At 40.4% G+C, this 18,648-nt stretch overlaps 1 protein-coding gene across 1 annotated transcript in view; it reads left to right on the forward strand.

The window, feature by feature from the left end:
- AASS (aminoadipate-semialdehyde synthase) overlaps window positions 1-18,648 on the forward strand; it is a 95,897-nt gene that overhangs the window by 67,901 nt on the left and 9,348 nt on the right. Inside the window, exons 15-18 of the mRNA XM_063446832.1 lie at window positions 7,391-7,520; window positions 8,105-8,215; window positions 9,240-9,348; window positions 9,469-9,609. Coding sequence (XP_063302902.1) covers window positions 7,391-7,520; window positions 8,105-8,215; window positions 9,240-9,348; window positions 9,469-9,609 — 491 coding nt within the window. The remainder of the gene's footprint in view (window positions 1-7,390; window positions 7,521-8,104; window positions 8,216-9,239; window positions 9,349-9,468; window positions 9,610-18,648) is intronic.

The raw sequence follows: 18,648 nt of genomic DNA on the forward strand, positions 1-18,648 counted from the left end.
TAAAATAATAATATGAGACTGGTTACACTCACATATTGCTGAGTCACTTTAAAAGCTGACTCAGACTTAGGGCTTTTGTGGAGATGAGAATTCTTCAGCTTTAGACGTCCTGTACCGGTTATACTTGGTCTGCACTGGGAAGTGTTTCTTCAAATTACTCCAGGAAGCAAGATCCAATATAAAATTTCTTTATTGTAAAATAACTTGATTATATAAAAAATAGTATCATATATCTTTATCCAATACAGGTAAAAACGTCCTTAAAAGCGCAATACCACGACGCGTTTCGGCACTCTCAGCCTTTCTCAAGTGGTCTGGTCTTCTCATCTCCTAGATCTTCTTTAAATGCTCTGAAATTTGGCGCCCTTTCGTCGGCGTCTTCTGTCTCTTCCGCTTTCGTCATTTCCAAGCGTCCATCAATTACGTTGCGTCATGACGTCTGGCGCCTACGTCATTGGTCCTCGTCCAGGCGTCAGCTTACGTCATGACGTCTTGTGGGCGCCGGACCCGGAAGTAGTACCGGCGCCATTTTTCAAAGTCCACTAGCATGCAAATTTGCCAGTCCGTTAAACTCCACATTACAAGACAATAGTATATGATATTTAGGGGGAAAAAGGGAAAAGAATACATACTTATTTTCCACATGTAGCAATAGATTAATATAGGGATATTTAATACCTATTAAGAAAGGAAGGAAATCAGGGTTTTTAATGTTTTTAAACATTTAAAATCATATATACTAAAAAAACATATATACTAAAAAAGCACATCTAAAAATTTTTTTAAAATTTTTTTAAATTTATATACATGAATTAATCTCGAAGTCGATATTGAGGCCATGGGGGGATAATGATTCCAAATTAAAAATCCATTTCATCTCATTTCTGCTGAGGAGACTATCTATATCTCCCCCTCTCCAATGGATTTTTACGGCCTCTATTCCTATAAATTCAAAACCATTTATATTCCCTCCATGTACCTCTAGAAAATGTTTAGAGACATTGTGCAAAGTGAATTTCCTATTTATATTATACACATGCTCCCTCATTCTTATCTTCAGTAATCTCGACGTCTTCCCAATATATTGTATGCCACAAGGACATATTATCATATATATCACATTTTTTGAGTTACATGTAATAAATGATTTAATCTCGTGTGTTTTTTTGTTCTGAAACGAGGTAAAATGGGTGACTTTTTTATTCTTATTTTTTCTTAGGGCACACCCTCTACATCTTCCACAATAGTAGAAACCTTTTTCCCTTTTAAACATGGATACACCTTGAGAAATTTTTTCTTTATCCAGAAAACTTGAGGTCAAAGTTTGTTTAATATTCTTCGCTCCTCTAAATATCAATTTTGGTTGTGTCCCTAAATATTGTTGTAGGCTCTCATCTTGTTCAAGAATATGCCAGTTTATCTTCATAATTTTTTGTAACTTTTTACTATGGGAACTAAAATTAAAAATCGCCGGTACAATCTTATTATTCTCCTTTTGTTCTTTTTTCTTATATATTAGAATATTTTCTCTTTTTTCTTGTCCTACTTGATTTTTAATATTATTCAGGGAATCTTGGTTGTATCCTTTCTCAATTAGTTGATTAATAAGTATCTTTGTTTGCTCTTCATATTGTTCATCTTCTGTACAGTTGCGTCTCAGTCTTAAAAATTGGCCCTTTGGTATATTTGTTAACCAAGGTTTAAAATGGCAACTTTTAAGGTTAATAAAACTGTTCACGTCTACAGTCTTAAAATAAGTTTTACTTTTTATTTTCTTATCTTCAATATAAATACTTAAATCTAAAAAATTGACATTTACGGAGCTAATTTCCCATGTTAAGTTAATATTCCAATTATTAGCATTCAAGTTATTTAAAAAATTATTCAAAGATTCCTGTGTGCCTCTCCATATTAAAAAAATGTCATCAATGTACCTCTTGTAGAGGACCAGATTTGTCCCGAGCTCTGGCCTTGAGAAAATTTCCAATTCCTCCCAAAAAGCCATAAATAAATTAGCATAGCTCGGGGCAAATCTGGTCCCCATGGCCGTACCCTTAGTCTGCAGATAAAAATTGCCCTCGAACCAGAAAAAATTATTTAAAAGGATCAGTTTTATGCCCTCTATAATAAAATCGATCTGTTCAAGGTTTATATCTGTGTCCTTTCTTAAAAAATGTCTAGCAGCCTCACACCCCCTATCATGCTCAATAATAGTGTAGAGGCTGCTGACATCACAAGTCACCATAAAAAAATCCTTTTCCCAATTGAAACTATTTAAAATCTGTAAAAGGGACATGGTATCCTTGAGGTATGAGGGGCATCTCTTAACTGGATCTTGTAAAAATTGGTCTAAAAACTGTGACAGAGGTGATAACAAAGAACCGATTCCCGAAACAATGGGTCTTCCCGGGGGATTTTCTGTGTTTTTATGAATTTTTGGTAAAACATATAAAACCGGGATCCTGGGAAATTTAACATCTAAAAAGTCGTATTCCTTTTGATTTAAAAGTCCTGACTCTAGTCCTTGACTTATGAAAATACTCAATTTTTCTTTTATGTCCTCTAACGGGTTATTTGGTAATAATAGATATGTCTCTTTATCTTGTAGTTGTTCAAAAATCACTTTTAAGTATTGTTCTTTTTTCCATATTACAACCCCCCCGCCCTTATCTGCGGGTTTGATCACAATAGAGGAATTTTTCTTCAAGTCCTGTAGGGCCTTTCTTTCACTTTTAGTTAAATTATTCTGTTGTCCTTTATTAGATTCAATTTTTCTTAACTCACTAGTACATGCCTTTTCAAAGACTCTCATGGCATCTGATTTTAAGTGGCTTGGGAAGAATTTTGATTTATTTTTAAGGGTAGTATGTTTAAATTTATTATCTTCTTCTTTTGTTTCCCCATTGTACATTGGTTTCTGATCAAAGAATTTTTTTCAAACATAATTTTCGTATAAATCTATTAATATCTAAAAATGCTTCAAATTTATCTATGTCACAGCTTGGTGCAAATTTAAAACCATAATTTAAAACCTTTTTGTGTGATTCCTCTAAAACTACATCTGATAAATTAAAAATTCTTATGTCCGTTGTTTTTTTGGGAGTGTCTCCTCCCTCCTCCTTTTTTCTTCCTTTCTTATTTCTATTCCCTCTTCTTGTCGTCTCCTTTTTGTTGGAGTCTGTGCTACTGTTCCCCCCTTTGTTCTGGCCATAGTTTGGCCTAAAAAAAGGTCATCATCATTTATTTGTTGTAGGTGACTATATCTGTTTGAAACTTGTATCTCTTTTCTATAGTTCCTATCTGGCGAATATTTTTGGGGGGCTCTTTCATAATTATTCTTTTGAAATGAGTTATTTCTGTCTCTTGTTCTAGATTTAACTCGAATCCACCCTTGGTTTTGTTCCTCTCTTTGTTGAATTAAATTTTGAGAGGGCCTTTCTCTATAGGGTTTTCTATAAGATTGCTGTGGTAATCTATCGTCTTGTTTTGTAAAGTTTCTTTTGTAATTGTCTTGTTTGCTGTTGTTAACATATTTCTTTTTTTGCGGTTTAATTTGTCCTTTTATGTAGTCGTCTCGATCTCTTTTGAGTTTTCTTTTTTTAGTTTCAATCACTTTATTTTCTATACTTTTAATTTTTTCTATCGTTTTTTCCATTAAAAGCTTGAATTCCTCCATTTCTAAAAATGGTTCAAGTTTTCTCTGAATATCATTAATTTCCTCGTTGATTTGATGTAGATTTAAAGTGCGTTGCTCGATAATGACAATAATCATATGTTTAGCAAAGTATTCTAATGCTCCATCCCAGGCTTCCTTAAACCTTTCACTCTCATTTTCTGACGTAGGGGATTTATGGAATCTTAGACCTCTTGGTGCTATTTTCAAGTCGACATATCTTTCTAATGTAAAGACTTCCCATCTATATTTCATTTCTTTTATAAGTAATCGTTCTAAACTTATGCATATTTCTATTAGCTCATCATTCCTTTTTTCTGGAATTTTTTCCCATTTTTCGTTATCTAATGAGCCAAACTTTTGATTCATGTCTTTCTGCCAACTTTTACGCAGATTAAATATGGACATTTTATTAATACACGCTTGATCCCCAAATTGGAGTGTTTGGTAAGGTACAATAAACAAGTAAATAGTATTTGGGGAACAAAGTATAATTTGGTGCTACTATCACCAAGTGTGAATCACTCCAACACACAAAAAAACAATACAGTGAAAGATAAAATTGTGGTGAGAGCACTCAGAACATGCAGAAATAAAAAATATATTACCAAACTTGGTTAAAATGGGAATATCTAGAACAATAAAGCACAAACACATAGAGTAATATTGTCATAAAAGAGATAAAATAAATAAAGTAGGACAAGAAAAAAGAGAAAATATTCTAATATATAAGAAAAAAGAACAAAAGGAGAATAATAAGATTGTACCGGCGATTTTTAATTTTAGTTCCCATAGTAAAAAGTTACAAAAAATTATGAAGATAAACTGGCATATTCTTGAACAAGATGAGAGCCTACAACAATATTTAGGGACACAACCAAAATTGATATTTAGAGGAGCGAAGAATATTAAACAAACTTTGACCTCAAGTTTTCTGGATAAAGAAAAAATTTCTCAAGGTGTATCCATGTTTAAAAGGGAAAAAGGTTTCTACTATTGTGGAAGATGTAGAGGGTGTGCCCTAAGAAAAAATAAGAATAAAAAAGTCACCCATTTTACCTCGTTTCAGAACAAAAAAACACACGAGATTAAATCATTTATTACATGTAACTCAAAAAATGTGATATATATGATAATATGTCCTTGTGGCATACAATATATTGGGAAGACGTCGAGATTACTGAAGATAAGAATGAGGGAGCATGTGTATAATATAAATAGGAAATTCACTTTGCACAATGTCTCTAAACATTTTCTAGAGGTACATGGAGGGAATATAAATGGTTTTGAATTTATAGGAATAGAGGCCGTAAAAATCCATTGGAGAGGGGGAGATATAGATAGTCTCCTCAGCAGAAATGAGATGAAATGGATTTTTAATTTGGAATCATTATCCCCCCATGGCCTCAATATCGACTTCGAGATTAATTCATGTATATAAATTTAAAAAAATTTTAAAAAATTTTTTAGATGTGCTTTTTTAGTATATATGTTTTTTTAGTATATATGATTTTAAATGTTTAAAAACATTAAAAACCCTGATTTCCTTCCTTTCTTAATAGGTATTAAATATCCCTATATTAATCTATTGCTACATGTGGAAAATAAGTATGTATTCTTTTCCCTTTTTCCCCCTAAATATCATATACTATTGTCTTGTAATGTGGAGTTTAACGGACTGGCAAATTTGCATGCTAGTGGACTTTGAAAAATGGCGCCGGTACTACTTCCGGGTCCGGCGCCCACAAGACGTCATGACGTAAGCTGACGCCTGGACGAGGACCAATGACGTAGGCGCCAGACGTCATGACGCAACGTAATTGATGGACGCTTGGAAATGACGAAAGCGGAAGAGACAGAAGACGCCGACGAAAGGGCGCCAAATTTCAGAGCATTTAAAGAAGATCTAGGAGATGAGAAGACCAGACCACTTGAGAAAGGCTGAGAGTGCCGAAACGCGTCGTGGTATTGCGCTTTTAAGGACGTTTTTACCTGTATTGGATAAAGATATATGATACTATTTTTTATATAATCAAGTTATTTTACAATAAAGAAATTTTATATTGGATCTTGCTTCCTGGAGTAATTTGAAGAAACACTTCCCAGTGCAGACCAAGTATAACCGGTACAGGACGTCTAAAGCTGAAGAATTCTCATCTCCACAAAAGCCCTAAGTCTGAGTCAGCTTTTAAAGTGACTCAGCAATATGTGAGTGTAACCAGTCTCATATTATTATTTTATCTCTTTTATGACAATATTACTCTATGTGTTTGTGCTTTATTGTTCTAGATATTCCCATTTTAACCAAGTTTGGTAATATATTTTTTATTTCTGCATGTTCTGAGTGCTCTCACCACAATTTTATCTTTCACTGTATTGTTTTTTTGTGTGTCGGAGTGATTCACACTTGGTGATAGTAGCACCAAATTATACTTTGTTCCCCAAATACTATTTACTTGTTTATTGTACATTTCGAATGGAGTCCAACGGCGTTCGACAATTCAAACACCACAGTAATATTGCTATTTGCACAAACGGCACCCGTTCATGCATTTGAACTGTGATGAATAGACCGGCCGCACAGCTCAAATCTCTGGAACTGTTTTGGGCATGAAAATGTCGGTCAAAATGGGACTTTCAGATATCTCCCGAAAGGCTGAACGGAATTGCATGATTTTTGGATATGTTTGCTCCCTAATAATGCTGTTTCTAAAAATGTAAGCATGTGATGTGATGTGTAATTTTAAAGTTATAGAAAATGTGTAAAAAGTGTATTTTTCGCTTGGAGATAATTGAGGTGATACAGTAATTAGCCCAATTATCTCCCAAGCAGAGGGGGGGATTTCACTGTAATGAATGGGAGTGTTTAACTGTGTGTCTGTATATGATTGGTTGTTACGTTTGTGCTTTCATTGCCCAACAAGGTCCATGTGGTTGGTAACCTTGTTGGAAAATGTGTATAAAAGAAGCAATAAAGCCTCAGTGCATTCTGTTCCTGCTTAACCCTCAATACGTAGCCTCGTCTCGTTATTGTAGGGAACTGCTATATTCACACTGGAGATTGCTATACTTTGTATATTCCCCTGAGCTCTAATCACTTAGCTCTTGTAAGAGCTGTTCCTAATACGCTCTCCTGGAAGAGAGGTCTTTCCCACACGGTCCTGGAGGACAGAGGTTGATCTAGGGTGGAAGGAAGACTCCAGTTAAGCTCGGTGGTTGTGGAGTCTGTGGTGGTTGTGGTGTCTGGTGTCTGGTGCGGTGCTTGTGGTCCTCAGCGCAAGCTAGGAAGCGTCCGTCAATGGAAGGTACTCGGTCGGAGTACAGGTGATCCGTTACAACCTTATTGGGACAACTCTGCATGAGTACTCTGCTTGAACACTGCACACACATCCTTTGTAGGTGGAATGCAACCAGCATGTAGCAAGCTCCCCTCACATTGATTTTCATTGGAATTGCTTCAGTTTGCCCCAAAATCTTTTTATACATCATACCCATTGCTACTACATCTGTTCTTTTTAATTGTTTTCTTATGTTCTAGGGCTTCTTCTCTTGAACATTATAACCGTGTGTATATTATAAAGTATAATGAGTGGGACATTTCATTTTTTCTTGTAAAAGAATTGTGAGCATGTAACATAAATATGTCTTTTGAGGCAAAATGTGTCTACTTTTGCTGTTTCATTGATTACTTGAAAACAAAACAATTTTCCCGTTCAGCTTCAATGGTCAAGGATCAGGTGGATCACCTGTCTAAGAAATACAATAACACTACTCCAGTGGTCCTAGATGTGTCCAAGAATGAAGAGAAACTGTCAGCTCTAGTGAAGAAACATGACCTTGTGATCAGGTTTGTACTAATTTTTTCCAGCAAGAACATTTTAGGAAGAATTTTATTAAAACAAGCATGATAAGGTATATATATTAACATCATTTCAAGATACAGAGTGGCAGTGTGGTGAGGGAGAGCTTCTTGAGATGTAGACTTTAGGTGGGAACTTTGTATTTATGTGGAGCAGAAGATGTTCTTGTGGGTGGTGAGGGTGAATTTCTAGCTATGCTTGGAAGGAGAATTTCTGGTGAACGGACTAGGTAGTATTGTAGGAGTCTGTCTAAGAGAGTCTTGGTATAAAACCATAATTTTCAGATGTATATACAAAAGTGACATGTGGTTGTCATAATGCTTTCATGTGCACCAACATTTTCCCATTGACGCTTTAAATGAAGTGCGACCTCTGCATTTATGTTGCAGGTCATATAACTCTACATCCATGGTCCAAACCTGTTGAGCTAAACATTTCACATAAGTCATGCACAGCGTTTTCACTTACACACAATTTCTACTTATGTCCTTATATTCTTTTTTTTTTTTTTTTTTGTTTTTTTTGTGGGGTGATTTGCTAACCATCCGTTCTATTAATTATTCCTTTTCAGCCTTCTACCGTACTTAGCTCATCCCCTTGTGGCAAAGGAATGTATAAAGAACAAAGTTAATCTAGTGACGGCAAGTTATCTAACACCTTCAATGAAAGAACTCCAGCAAAGGTAAAACAAAAAACAAGATTGCCTGTTTTGTAATCCTTTGTTTCCTTAAGTAATAATCTAGATTATTTCTAAACTTCTCAGGGCTAATTGTCACCTAAAGGTTTCCTATATTTTATTTTCCTGTTGCACTCAATCTCAGTAGGTAAGTAGTAAAGAAGCTCTGCTGTAAAAGTGCCCAAACTTGCTAATTTCATTATTATTATTTTTAAATCTAGGCTAGTGAGCTTGCTTTTCATTGTGTTGTCTACCTGTTGCACAATTTCCAGCTTTTTAGCCACCTTTTGTAGGGACATTTGTCAAACGTGGGAGTGTACCTGTCCATCCTGTCACAGCTTTGCTCACATTACATGGACATGTCCTGCAGATATGGCTTTTTCCTTGATGACCTTTAATTTTTCACAACTGTGCATACACCGTGCATGTTTTCTAGCAAGTGAAAAGTGCTGGATAGCCGGCAGGTGGTATGTCACATTGCCAGCGTTAAATGATAACAACCTAACACATTATATGAGTCTATATAGAAATTATATTTGTGTCACAGTGGACCTTGCAACATTTTTCTGAATTAAGTTCTTTGTCTATTCAAGGTTTGACAAAGACCATAACTGGTCAAAATGTAGTCATGTCCAGTGTGGATGGTGAAATAAATTTAATGTCTATATATACTAGTTTGTTGTGCCTTCTTTATTACTTTCTGAGGTTTTGGGCCAGGATATGACTCTTATTGCTGGCCCATGCCTACACTTCGTGAAAACTGTCATGTACCGCTCCCATATTGGACTTTACATTGTAAGGGTTGTTCCAACCAATCAGGAGTCTTCTTCAGTCTTATGTCTTTTTCAAAATCATATCTCTTGCAAAGAATATCTCCTTGATCAACAGCGTGTCCGTTACCAAACCTTTCTCTAAAACATTAGGTGTTGGCTAAATAACATGCAAGTGTAAATTTCCAGATTATTGGATTGATTGTGAATGTTTGTTTGTTTATTTATTTAAAAAAAAAATATTTTGTTATGTATTACAGTGCAGAAGATGCTGGAATTACTATAGTTGTTGAAGTGGGCTTGGATCCAGGTCTTGATCACATGTTGGCCATGGAATGCTTTGACAAGGCTAAGGATGTTGGGGCAAAGGTAAATATATCATTTGTGTTCTATCTATGAAATTTTGTTGTGACCTGTTCTCACTTTGCTATTGTATCTACTACAAAATGTATTTTACATTTCAATAAAGTTGTTGTTACTTTGCCGTAGGTGGAATACTATAGATCGTTTTGTGGAGGTCTACCTGCGCCTGAATATTCAGACAATCCTTTAAGGTATAAGTTCAGCTGGAGCCCATTGGGTGTTTTGTTAAATACCATTCAACCTGCAACATACCTGAAGGATGGAGAGGTAATTTGGGGAACCCGTAAAGAAATTAGAAAGTGCAACATGTATATGTGACCAGATAATGTTTATTGATGGATTTTGTAACAAGCAAACTTGCTACAACTTCTCTGTCATTGCCTACATACATGCTCAAAACAAGAAAATACAGTAGAAGGTTCTTCTAAAATGATACTGTATAACAGAAAAGCTCCTATCTATTATATTCTGCAATTAGGAGAAAAATGAGTGATGGAAGAATTTGCGTGTCTTCGACAAGGGCTTAATTATTTTCTAGTCTTAATGAAAGGTTTCTAAATTGTATCAATCATGATTAACAGAGTGTATCACTGAGTAATATATTGAGTTATATCCAGTGTACGTATTGTCCTGTGTGACCCTGTTGGTTTCATTATTTCACTGTGTCACAGTACCTACTCAGTTGATGTACTGCTCCGGCATTCATGCCTCACAAGCATCGATCTAGAAACCGCACCTTCCAGCTCTGTTTTTCTTTATCAATCGGTAAAACAAATGCTCTTGGGTTTTCTGACAGGGAGAGGGACACTGTGTGATTGGAGCACCCCTCTACTTATACTAATGTTATGCCCAGCATCATTTTGGGTTCCAGGAGGAACATGCCATCATTGGCTCCTGAGAGTCAAGTGCCTTCTCAGATAGGGATCTAGAAGTGTAGCTATAATTTTTATTCCTCACATTAAATTAAATTATGAGGTAGATTTTACCAACAGTGCTTTATTAACCCCTTAAGGACCAAACTTCTGGAATAAAAGGGAATCATGACATGTCACACATGTCATGTGTCGTTAAGGTTGCTGCCAGGAAGCTCCCAGAAGACCTTGATGATCTTATAGGCTATATGATGCATAAGGATAATAAGCATGGTAGACCTAATCGTCTGATAGCGATAGTCTCTCAAACACTTGAGGTGGGTTTGTGTGGTAACATGCAAAAAGTACCTCTTGGCCACGGTTAAATATGGTGATGTTTTGAGGCTGTTGTTTTTTTTTTTTTGCCAGAGAACCCGGACATTTTGTTAGGATACCTGGCATCATATCAGATAACAGATATTAAATTAACACCTGACTGCCTCTGCCAGAAAGCTTAAAATGGGTCATGATTGTATCTTCCAGCAGTGCAATGATCCAAAAATTACATCAACATCAACACAAAAATGGTTTACTGACCACAAAATCAAGCTCCTGCCATGGCCATCCCAGTCCCCTGACTTGAAACCCCATATAAAACCTGTGGGGTGAACTGAAGAGGAGAGACCACTAGCGTCGACCTTATAATTTGAAAGATCTTGAGAGATTTTGTATGTCCCTTCCATGTGTTGTCCAACCTCATCTGGAATTAGAGGAAAAGACTTAGAGGCAAAGGGAGGTAGCACAAAGTAATGACTAAAAGGGGTGCCAAACTATTATTTTGGATGAACCTGTGTTGTGTTTGCTCTCATGGATATCAACCCATTGCATAACATGTTTGTATAGTATTTTCAGACTTATCTCACCCATAAGGGCAGTCCAGATCTGAAATGCTGACAAGGTTTTTTTTTTTTTTTGCAATGTTTTTTGAGACCTGAGCAGGGACTAGCTAAATGGGATTACTACTGTGGTTACTCTAAACATCTTCCTGTTCTCAATCTTTTTGCCTGAAAACACAATGTGTTTGTTTACTAGAGACACTGCATGGAGCTTACTGCACTATGTACCTGTACATTAATATTTGGTATTGAGCTGTGTTTAAAGTAACTCTTTTATCTCACTAAAGATAATTACGACTCCAAAATAATATTGGCTATATGTGTAGTTTTCATCTGGAAAAAGTTAAAAACAAAAAACAGATCAGTAAGTGGCCATGGCCATGTCACTCTCAAAAGAATATTGTGTTAAATTGATGTGACAAAACACATTCACATTGTCCTATTATGTTTTAACCTCTACAAAGTTTGTATATCTAATTAAAATAAAGCACAGTAAGTCTAAATTAAATTATCTGCAGAGATCACTTGAAATGTGGCTTAGTGTTTATAAAATGTCATTACATTGTTTCAGGGCCGCCATCAGGGCATGACAACCATAACGGTTGTCATGGGCCCAGCGGTCCTGGGAGGCCCGAGGCCCACATTCATTATGTGCACATAATATATATATATATATATATATATACACACACACACACACAAGGAGTGCAGAATTATTAGGCAAATGAGTATTTTGACCACATCATCCTCTTTATGCATGTTGTCTTACTCCAAGCTGTATAGGCTCGAAAGCCTACTACCAATTAAGCATATTAGGTGATGTGCATCTATGTAATGATAAGGGGTGTGGTCTAATGACATCAACACCCTATATCAGGTGTGCATAATTATTAGGCAACTTCCTTTCCTTTGGCAAAATGGGTCAAAAGAAGGACTTGACAGGCTCAGAAAAGTCAAAAATAGTGAGATATATTGCAGAGGGATGCAGCACTCTTAAAATTGCAAAGCTTCTGAAGCGTGATCATCGAACAATCAAGCGTTTCATTCAAAATAGTCAACAGGGTCGCAAGAAGCGTGTGGAAAAGCCAAGGGGCAAAATAACTGCCCATGAACTGAGAAAAGTCAAGCGTGCAGCTACCAAGATGCCACTTGCCACCAGTTTGGCCATATTTCAGAGCTGCAACATCACTGGAGTGCCCAAAAGCACAAGGTGTGCAATACTCAGAGACATGGCCAAGGTAAGAAAGGCTGAAAGACGACCACCACTGAACAAGACACACAAGCTGAAACGTCAAGACTGGGCCAAGAAATATCTCAAGACTGATTTTTCTAAGGTTTTATGGACTGATGAAATGAGAGTGAGTCTTGATGGGCCAGATGGATGGGCCCATGGCTGGATTGGTAAAGGGCAGAGAGCTCCAGTCCGACTCAGACGCCAGCAAGGTGGAGGTGGAGTACTGGTTTGGGCTGTTATCATCAAAGATGAGCTTGTGGGGCCTTTTCGGGTTGAGGATGGAGTCAAGCTCAACTCCCAGTCCTACTGCCAGTTTCTGGAAGACACCTTCTTCAAGCAGTGGTACAGGAAGAAGTCTGCATCCTTCAAGAAAAACATGATTTTCATGCAGGACAATGCTCCATCACACGCGTCCAAGTACTCCACAGCGTGGCTGGCAAGAAAGGGTATAAAAGAAGAAAATCTATTGACATGGCCTCCTTTTCACCTGATCTGAACCCCATTGAGAACCTGTGGTCCATCATCAAATGTGAGATTTACAAGGAGGGAAAACAGTACACCTCTCTGAACAGTGTCTGGGAGGCTGTGGTTGCTTCTGCACACAATGTTGATGGTGAACAGATCAAAACACTGACAGAATCCATGGATGGCAGGCTTTTGAGTGTCCTTGCAAAGAAAGGTGGCTATATTGGTCACTGATTTGTTTTTGTTTTGTTTTTGAATGTCAAATGTATATTTGTGAATGTTGAGATGTTATATTGGTTTCACTGGTAAAAATAAATACCGTATATACTCGAGTATAAGCCAAGTTTTTCAGCACATTTTTTTGTGCTGAAAAACCCCAACTCGGCTTATACTCGAGTCATAGTCTGTATTATGGCAATTTGCATTGCCATAATACAGACAGGGGGGAGAGGGGGGCTGGCAGAGCTGTACTTACCTTTCCTGCAGCTCCTGTCAGCTCTCTCCTCCTCCGCGCCGTCCGTTCAGCTCCCAGTGTAAGTCTCGCGAGAGCCGCGGCTCTCGCGAGACTTACACTGGGAGCTGACAGAGGGAGCTGCACAGACCGCGCGGAGGAGGAGGGAGCTGACAGGAGCTGCAGGAAAGGGAAGTACAGCTCTGCCAACCCCCCTCTCCCCCCCCACTGAACTACCAATGACACTGGACCACCAGGGAAGGAGCCCCCTCCCTGCCATGTATCAAGCAGGGAGGGGGGACAATTTTTTTTTTTAAATATAATAAAAAATAATAATAATAATAATAATTAAATAATAAATAATACAAAAAAAATAATAATATAAAAAAAAATTAAAAAAATAATAATTAAATAATAAATAATAATATAAAAAAATAATATAAAAAAAATTAAAAAAAATAATAATTAATAATATATGAAATGCCCACCAACACATACACAAACACACACTGCATCACACACACTCACACTTCATTCATATACACACACTGCACTCATACACACTGCACTCATACACACACACACTGCATTCATTATATACACACTGGAAATAAATATTCAATTAATATACACGCACACACACTGCACTCATACACGCACTGCACTCATACGCACACACTGCATTCATTATATACACACACTGTAAATAAATATTCAATTAATATAATTTTTTTAGGATCTAATTTTATTTAGAAATTTACCAGTAGCTGCTGCATTTCCCACCCTAGTCTTATACTCGAGTCAATAAGTTTTCCCAGTTTTTTGGGGTAAAATTAGGGGCCTCGGCTTATATTCGGGTCGGCTTATACTCGAGTATATACGGTAATTGAAATGGGTATATATTTGTTTTTTGTTAAGTTGCCTAATAATTATGCACAGTAATAGTCACCTGCACACACAGATATCCCCCTAAAATAGCTAAAACTAAAAACAAACTAAAAACTACTTCCAAAAATATTCAGCTTTGATATTAATGAGTTTTTTGGGTTCATTGAGAACATGGTTGTTGTTCAATAATAAAATTAATCCTCAAAAATACAACTTGCCTAATAATTCTGCACTCCCTGTATATCTATCTAGCGATTTTCGCTATATATATGTGCACAGAGGGCCCCCTGCTACCTATACAATGAAGAGGGGGCCCAGCAGCACACTCTGTCCTCCTTTCCAGCTGCTCTCTGTCTAACTTTCATGCGCCCTGCGGCTGCCAGAGCGTTGCCACGGGTTACTATGGCAACGCTCCGCACAGCACGCAGGCCTGTCTCGTGAGAGTTAGTCAGAGAGGAGCTGGAAAGGAAGACAGTGTTTGCTGCTGGGCCCCCTCTTCAATGTACAGCGGCTGGCTCCCTCCACCATGCCACTGGACCAACAGGAAATGCAATCTCCCCCTCCCTGGCACGGTAAGAACCAGGGAGGGGGGAATAAAATTGAAATATACACAAATAAATAAAATAAAAAATACTCCCCTACCCCCTATTTTACACACACACTGAATCCTTACAAGCACACACTGAATCCTTACAAGCACACTCTGCACTACACACACACACTACATTCACTAAACACACTCTGCACTCACTACATTTACTAAACACACTCTGCACTACACACACACACACACTACATTCACTAAACACATTTTGCTCTACACACACTACATTCACTATACACATTTTGCACTACACACACACTACATTCACTAAACACACTCTGCACTACACATACTCACACTACATTCACTATACACTCTGCACTACACATACTCACACTACATTCACTATACACTCTCTGCACTCACTACATTCACCAAACACACTCTGCATTACACACACACACTACATTTACCAAACACACTTTGCACTACATACACACTACATTCACTAAACACACTTTGCTCTACACACACTCACTTTATTCACTATACACATTTTGCTCTACACACACTACATTCACTATACACATGTTGCACTACACACACACACACTACATTCACTAAACACACTCTGCACTACACATACTCACACTACATTCACTATACACTCTGCACTACACATACTCACACTACATTCACTATACACTCTCTACACTCACTACAAACACTACATTCACCAAACACACTCTGCATTACACACACACTACATTTACTAAACACACTTTGCACTACATACACACTTTGCACTAGACACACACACACTACATTCACTATACACACGTTTCACTCACTACACACTACATTTACTAAACACGCTCGGCACTACACACACACACACTACATTCACTAAACACACTTTGCACTACACACAAACACACACACACTGCATGCACTATACACACGTTGCACTCACTACAAACACACTACATTCACTACAAACACACTACATGCTCTATACACACTACATTCACTATACACACTACATCCACTACAAAAACACACACTCTGCATTCACTATACACGGCTACATTCACTACACACACACTCTGCATCTAATGCATGCATACAAACATGCATACAAACATTACATACATTACACAAAACCAGGGCCGGTGCAAGGATTTTTGCCGCCCTAGGCAAAAAAAAATTTGCCGCCCCCTCCCATATGTCCTGCCCACCATGTGACATCACAATGCCCCGCCCAGATGCTCTGCCATATGCTCCGCCAGTCTTCACAAAGTGTCTTTTATCTGAAAAGACAGTGTGTTTACATTAAAAAGCCGACAGGCACAGGCTATAGACACCAGAACCACTACATTATGCTGTAGTGCTTCTGGTGACTATAGTATCAATTTAATGTGAGGTAAATTAGAGATTAGTGCCACTAATAATATATTGGATTGCCTACTTACCACCAGATGAGGACAAGAGGCTGATGATGGGCTCAGTCTGGCTCCACAGGTCTGGTGTAGAAGAGGCTCTCTAGAGACTGTTTTTAACAGTGCTCACAACAATTAACGAACAGGAAGCAGCTCCATCGTTTAGGGCCCCTTACACAGCTCAAGGTCTGGGCCCCCAGGGGGCATACGCCTACAATGCCCACCCATAAATCCACCTACATGACCCATCCATGAGTTGGGGATGTTTTGTGTGTGCAATTTGTGTTAGGGATGTAGTGTGTTTATAGGGGATGTAGTGTGTGTTTGCGTGTAAGGAATGCATTGTATGCGTGTGTGTGTGTGTGTGTGTAAGGGGTGCAAGGTTTGTTTCTGTGTATGTAATTGAATGCAGTGTGTGTCTGTAAGGGGTGCATTAATTATGTAAGAGAACGTAAGGGATGTATTGTGTGTGAGTAGGAATGCATTGTATGTTTCTGTGTGTGTGTGTGTCACTTAGTGCTCTCCCTTGGCCCCCTATCCCTCTGCAGTCCCCCCTTGGTGGTCTTCTCACCCCCCCCCCCTCTCCCAAACCCCTTAGTGGTCCTCCCTCTCCTAAACCCCTTAGTAGACCTTCCCCTACTCCCACCACCCCATTAGTGGTAATCTACCCCCCCTTAGTGGTCCTTACCCTCCTCCCCTCTCCTTAGTAGTCCTCCCTCCTTACCCCCCTTTGGTGGTCCTTCCCCCCCCCCCCCTTAGTGGTACTCCCTCTCCCAAACCCCTAGTGGACCTCCCCTCCTCCTCCCTCAGTGGTCCTTACCTCCCCACCCCCGTTCCCATTGTGTTCCTTCACCCCCCTCCCCTAGTGGTCCTGACTCACCTCTCCCCTAGTGGTCCTTACCCTCCCCTCCCCTAGTGGTCCTTACTCCCCCCTCCCCTAGTAGTCCTTACCCTCCCCTCCCCTAGTGGAGCTTCCTCCCCTAGTGGTCCTTACCCCCCCTGGTCCTTACCCACCCCCAGTGGTCCTTATCCCCCCCCTCTCCCTCCCTCCCCTAGTGGTCCTTATCCTCCCTCCCCTCCCCTAGTGGTCCTTACCCCGCAGTGGTCCTTACCCCCCTGGTCCTTATCCCCCCTCCCTCCCCTAGTGGTCCTTATTCCCCCCCTCCCTCCCCTAGTGGTCCTTATCCCCCCCTCCCTCCCCTAGTGCTCCTTATCCCCCCTCCCTCCCCTAGTGGTCCTTATCTCCCCCCTCCCTCCCCTAGTGGTCCTTATCTCCCCCCTCCCTCCCCTAGTGGTCCTTATCCCCCCCTCCCTCCCCTAGTGGTCCTTATCCCCCCTCTCCCTCCCTCCCCTAGTGGTCCTTACCCCCCCTCGTGGTCCTCAACCCCCCCTGGTCCTTACCCACCCCCAGTGGTCCTTACCCCCCTCTCCCTCCCTCCCCTAGTGGTCCTTACCCCCCCCTCGTGGTCCTTACCCCCCTGGTCCTTACCCACCCCCAGTGGTGCTTATCCCCCCTCCCCTAGTGGTCCTTATTCCCCCCCCCTCCCTCCCCTAGTGGTCCTTATTCCCCCCCTCCCTCCCCTAGTGGTCCTTATTCCCCCCCTCCCTCCCCTAGTGGTCCTTATCCCCCCTCCCTCCCCTAGTGGTCCTTATTCCCCCCCCTCCCTCCTCTAGTGGTCCTTATCCCCCCCCCCTTAGTGGTCCTTATTCCCCCCCTCCCTCCCCTAGTGGTCCTTATTCCCCCCCTCCCTCCCCTAGTGGTCCTTATTCCCCCCCTCCCTCCCCTAGTGGTCCTTATTCCCCCTCCCTCCCCTAGTGGTCCTTATTCCCCCTCCCTCCCCTAGTGGTCCTTATTCCCCCCCCCTCCCTCCCCTAGTGGTCCTTATTCCCCCCCCTCCCTCCCCTAGTGGTCCTTATTCCCCCCCCCTCCCTCCCCTAGTGGTCCTTATTCCCCCCTCCCCTAGTGTTCCTTATTCCCCCCCCTCCTTCCCCTAGTGTTCCTTATCCCCCCCTCCCTCCCCTAGTGGTCCTTATCCCCCCCTCCCTCCCCTAGGGGTCCTTACCCCCCTCCCTCCCCTAGTGGTCATTATCCCCCCCTAGTGGTCCTTACCCCCCTCCCTCCCCTAGTGGTCCTTATTCCCCCCTCCCTCCCCTAGTGGTCCTTATTCCCCCCCCTCCCTCCCCTAGTGGTCCTTATTCCCCCCCCTCCCTCCCCTAGTGGTCCTTATTCCCCCTCCCTCCCTCCCCTAGGTGTTCTTACCCCCCCTCCCTCCCCTAGTGGTTCTTACCCCCCCTCCCTCCCCTAGTGGTTCTTACCCCCCTCCCTCCCTCCCCTAGTGGTTCTTACCCCCTCCCCCCTCCCTCCGTCCCCTAGTGGTTCTTACCCCCCTCCCTCCCCTTGTGGTTCTTACCCCCCCTCCCTCCCCTAGTGGTTCTTACCCCCCTCCCTCCCTCCCCTAGTGGTTCTTACCCCCTCCCCCCTCCCTCCGTCCCCTAGTGGTTCTTACCCCCCTCCCTCCCCTTGTGGTTCTTACCCCC

Source organism: Pelobates fuscus, chromosome 3 (genome assembly GCF_036172605.1).
Source record: "Pelobates fuscus isolate aPelFus1 chromosome 3, aPelFus1.pri, whole genome shotgun sequence".
NCBI classification, from domain to species: Eukaryota; Metazoa; Chordata; class Amphibia; order Anura; family Pelobatidae; genus Pelobates; species Pelobates fuscus.